Source organism: Trichosurus vulpecula, chromosome 8 (genome assembly GCF_011100635.1).
Source record: "Trichosurus vulpecula isolate mTriVul1 chromosome 8, mTriVul1.pri, whole genome shotgun sequence".
Lineage (NCBI taxonomy): Eukaryota > Metazoa > Chordata > Mammalia > Diprotodontia > Phalangeridae > Trichosurus > Trichosurus vulpecula.
In genome coordinates, this window is record NC_050580.1 from 179,031,930 (window position 1) to 179,036,997 (window position 5,068).

General features: G+C 41.0%; 1 gene segment (V, D, J or C); it reads right to left on the minus strand.

Moving 5' to 3' along the window:
• Nucleotides 1-4,202: 4,202 nt before the first annotated feature.
• Nucleotides 4,203-4,715, minus strand: LOC118829695. The segment is given in 2 exon segments: nt 4,203-4,510; nt 4,637-4,715. Coding segments are annotated over 2 exon segments (387 nt in total).
• Between the last annotated feature and the right edge of the window lie 353 nt (nt 4,716-5,068).

Below are 5,068 nucleotides of genomic sequence, written 5' to 3' on the forward strand. Positions count from 1 at the left end.
AAAATGAACACTTCTTAGTCACAAGAGTGAAGAAAGGTGTTATTGTTAGCCTTCATTCCCAAATTTCCACCCAATCCCATTTTCTTTTATCTCTGATATTAGCCTTTCTAGTTTCTGTATTCTCCCGAACTATAAAAGGGAGCTACCCCTTCATTCGGGGTCTTAGCTTCGCTGGAGAAGTTGAGATCCTATTTATTGGTAAATTTGCAATTTACTAATAAATTGATTGTGCTCATAATTTTGCACCTCAGGCTACCTTAATTTTAACTGTTACAGCATATGTAAACATATACATACATACACGTATGTACACATATATACATGCACAAATACATGCATGTGTGTATGTAAAAAGTCAGTCCTAAAGAAAATAATTTTAAATATATTATTATTATCATTGGTATTAATATTTACTTAGCTCTGTAAAAGCACTATTTTGCTAGTGCTAGGAACTGTGGATTGGAAGGGGAGAGAGTGAAAGCTGGAAGAATTAGTAAAATGCTAGTGCACAAAATGTCAGGAAGGCAGGAAACTAGTATTTAGTAAGCACACTACTGTGTTCCAGGCACTTTGCTAAACTCTTTGCAAACATTATCTCAATTTATTTTTACATCAACGGTGGGAGGAAGGTGCTATTTTTACTCCATTATACAGGTGAGGAAATTGAGGCAGACAGAGATTAAGTGACTTAGCCAGGATGAAACAGTCAGTTGGTGTCTGAAGCCAAATTTGAGCTTAGAATCTTCCTGACTCCAGACCCAGCACTCTATTTGCTATGCCACCCAGCAGGACTAGAGTGGCAGCATGGGCAACAGAGAGAAAAGAAGAGTTGTGAAAAATGCTGTAAAGGAAGAATTGAAAGAATTTGGAAACTAATGAAATATGAGATGTGTGGGAGATGGAAAAGGCAAATATAATTCCAAGGCTTCAAACCTTATCCAGGGGTTGTATCCGCCTCTGCTAAACAAAGAAAATGCTATTGTCACTGAAAAAGAGAAGTCCAAAGAAGAAGTAACTTTGGAGGAAAATGTAATAAGTTTTACTTTAGACATATTGAATTTGAATCAAGGTGGAGCTATCCTAGTCAGTTGGAAATGGGGTTCACAGTTTAGAAGGAATCAAGGAAAGAGCCACTCATCTCTTTAAAAGTGGTAGTTGAAAGCATGGGAGTAAATGAGACTATACTGTTAATGGAATAGGGAGATCTTCCCCATTCATTAATAGGCCTCTGTGACCACATGTGTTCAATCACAGAAGTCTTGCTGCTGTGAACTGTGGCCCAGCTGTGATATATCCTGAATCACATAGAGCCTGTTGGAGGAGGAACTTGCCTGAGGAGGCTTGCTTACTAGGAGGGCTTTCATACCTTCTGGAACTAAGCTAATCAGGCACTGAGTCAAGAGGGCTGTGATACCTTCTGGCTCTGAGCCTATTAGCCAAAAGTGAGTGAGTGTGTGTGTGTGTGTGTGTGTGTGTGTGTGTATCTGAGGTGAGATTTTGCTTTGGGGGCTTGCTTATAAGAAGGACCTTTTGATTCCCTGGATGGGACTCTGAGTAGCCATTTGTTAAGAGCCCCCCACACGTCATCCCCTCCCTGCCTCTACCGCAGACTACTCAGGTATAGTTGTGCTCCCCCAATCCAGTGGTGTATGTAGGCGATCTATTATTTTGTTTAGACATTTGGAGCCCCATCTGCTTAATCTCTGTGCTCTCTGCTTGTATTTTCCCCACATGCTGACTTTTCCCCTGAACTAGTCAATGATTTATATATGTTTGATTAAAGTAAGATTGTTGACCCCCTTAAAGTTGCCTTTCCTTTTAGAAAAGCAGATCAAAGAACCTATGCTAGCAGACCATCCTAGGTGTGCCAGGGTGCTTGCTGTTACAGACTCCCAAGAGAAAGAGTTTAGAGATAGAAAAGTAGACAACCAAGGACAGATCCACAGAAGACACTCATCTTAAGAGAATAGAATAAGACCTAATGAACACAGAAAAGGTACAAATAAGACGCTTAGTTTTGGGGGACGTAGAAAAGCTATTGAAATGAGGTAAGCAGATATCATTAGCTAATTGTCCCACTGTTCTATGTCTTTATTTCTTGTATGCTTGTGAATTTTATCCTATGTCTCGTCTATCTGCTCAAGAAATTAATTCTCACCCCAACCTAGTACCGAAAGTGTGTCCTCAAGTATTTCAAGGGAAGCCATATGGAAGAAAGATTCTATCCGTTGTGCTTGACTCAAGAACAGAACTGGGAAGGATGCACAGAAATTACAAGGAGGAAAATTAAGCCCAGTTACAGTTGTTTTTGTATCTCCTGTGTCTAGCACAATACATAGTTACTTAGAGTGCTAGGTTCAAATCCAACCTCAGACACTTACTATTTGTGTGACATTGGGCAAGTCACTTAACCTAACCTCTTTTTGTCTCAGTTTTCTCAACTGTAAAATGATGATAAAAACAGCATCTGCCTCACAAGGCTGTTGTAAGGATAAAATGAGAGATTTGTAAAGCACATAGCACAGTGCCTGTCACGTGCTGTTGCTGTTCAGTCATTCAGTCATATCGAGTCTCTGTGACCCCATGGACCTCAGCAGCCCAGGCCCTCCTATTCTCCCCTATCTCCCAAAGTCTGTCGAAGCTCACATTCATTTTTTCCGACTCATGCTCTGCTGTGCCTTCTCATTTTGTCTTTCATCTTTCCCTCCATCAGGGTCTTTTCCAATGAGTCCTATATTCTCATTATGTGGCCAAAGTATTTAAGCTTCAGGCTCAGTATTTGTCTTTCTGATGAATAGTCTGAATTAATTTCTTTAAATATTAACTGATTTGATCTCCCTGCTGTCCAAGGGGTCTCAAAAACCTAGCACATAGGAAGCACTGTAGTCCGTTCTCCCACTATTGATTATTTAGTTGATTGATGCCAGTAGGGACAGACTAAGAAGTACTCTGGAAGAGAGGTTGTCCTTGGTTAGGGAAGTGTTTGTGGGTAAAATTTCCTGGGAAATGATGCTGGGATTTCTCCCCCCAAAATGTCTGAATTTAGTTAGATGAACTGGGTTTGAATGCTCAGTCAGATCTTATGGCTGCCTATTGCCTCTAGGGTCAAACGCAAACTAACCTAATTAGCATTTAGAAACACTTGTGTGCATGCATGCATGTGTGTGTGCATGCGTGTGTGTGTGTACATTGCTTCTCTAATGAAATATAAGTTTGTTGCAGTCAAGGACAATTTCTCTTTTATTTTGCATCCCCAGCATCTAGCACAGTGCCTGGCATTTATTAGATGACGGTTTCAGAACCTGGGGCCCATGAACTTGTTTCTTTAATATTTGGATAATTTTCTTTTGTCATAATTCATTCCTTTTGTAATCCTACATATTTTACTTTCTACATTTAAAAACATTCTGAGAAGGGTTCCAGAGGCTTCCCTATCCTAGACTGCTGAAAGGATCCATGAACACATAAAAGGATAATAATTAATATTAGTAATAATAATACCTAGCATTTCTGTAGTCTTTTAAGTTTTAAAGAATATTTTCCATGTGTTACTTCATTCAATCTTCACAACAACCCTGTGAGGCAGGTGCTATTATCCCTACTTTACAGATAAGGAAACTGAGGCTGGCAGAGGTTAAGTAACTTGCCAGCTAACAAGTAGCCAGGGAGTTGAACTCAGATCATCCTAAGAATCCCTGTACTAGTTACCTAACAAATATTTGCTGATTGATTGAACTACTGAATGAATTTCAGTTCAGCTATTTACTGGATGGGTGACTTTGAGCAAGTGACTAAATCCCTATGCTTTGATAAACTGTGAGGATTGGGCCTGATGATAGCTAGGGTTGCTTCTACCTCTCAATCTTGCAAATGGGTAAGAATCCATTGGAAAGGCTGCACATTGACTGCAGGCCCTGAGGATCATTCAGAAACTAAACAGTGTAAATATTGGGGGTAGTGAAAGGGGTCATGTATTGTCTGGATGGAGATATTGGGTGGGGAAAAAGGTGCTGAGAAGTGACTTCAGTGTCAGAGACAAAAGGCAACAATAAAACAGTTGTAAAAGGAAAAAAGCAAATTTAAAAAAAAGACAGTAGAGCTGCATGTCAGACCAGCATCACCTCCTAGTGGCAGAAAGAAAAACTGGTCAGGATCACTGTCCCATCATATCTCAGCACTTTATGTGCAGCTCCCCTGATGCTTCAAGTCACTGTGTCACTCACAGCACAGAAGTACACAGCCACATCGCTCACTTCGACAAATGGTTTCCTCAGGTTGAAGGATTTACTGTTCTTGTTAAATTCTGCTTCAAAACCTCCGCTACTTCTAACCAGGGTGTTTCCTGAGAGATATTTCAGAAGCATCTGGAGGCTTTGCCTGGGATACTGAACATACCAGTAGAACTGAGGGCTCCCAGTATATGAGGTGGTGCATTGTAACTCCAGGGGGTCCCCTTCAGATATGGTGACCCGGTCTTCAGGCTGGGTCACTGTTTGTGCTCTTGTTCCTCCTGTAAAATCCAAGCAATACTCAACAAATCAGCACAGTCCCATCTGCTGAAGACAGTTCTATTTCTAAGTGGATTTTTTAAGTAGAAAAGAGTGGCTCGATAGCAGTGAAATAAAATGTTACTCACTCATTGAGAAGAGCATCAAAGTCACTAGGACAGAGGTCAAAGTCATGACTGAGCAGCAGGAATGCTGAGGCTTGTGCATCATGGAGGAGGTGTCACTTGGAAATTCTCAATCTGGAGAAATTGGGATCGGGAAGAAAGAGGAGACCAGTTCTCTGGGGCTCCTTGGGTTATCACAGTACGAGGAATCATATGCGAGTGGCCCTACTTCAAAAAGCCTGGTGGCTTTCTGGCTTCTGATTCTTCTCAGTACTCACTGTGGTAGTAGAAGTTACAGCCTTACTCTAGATGAAGTAAGACAGGCAGGCTCCAACCAAGTGAGGATTCTGTGACCTCTCCTCCTTTACAAGTCATTCAGCTTGAACAGCTCTGCCCTCTAGAGCTCATATACAGAAATACAGTCAATTCCTTGAGGGTTCTAGACCATGTTACCCA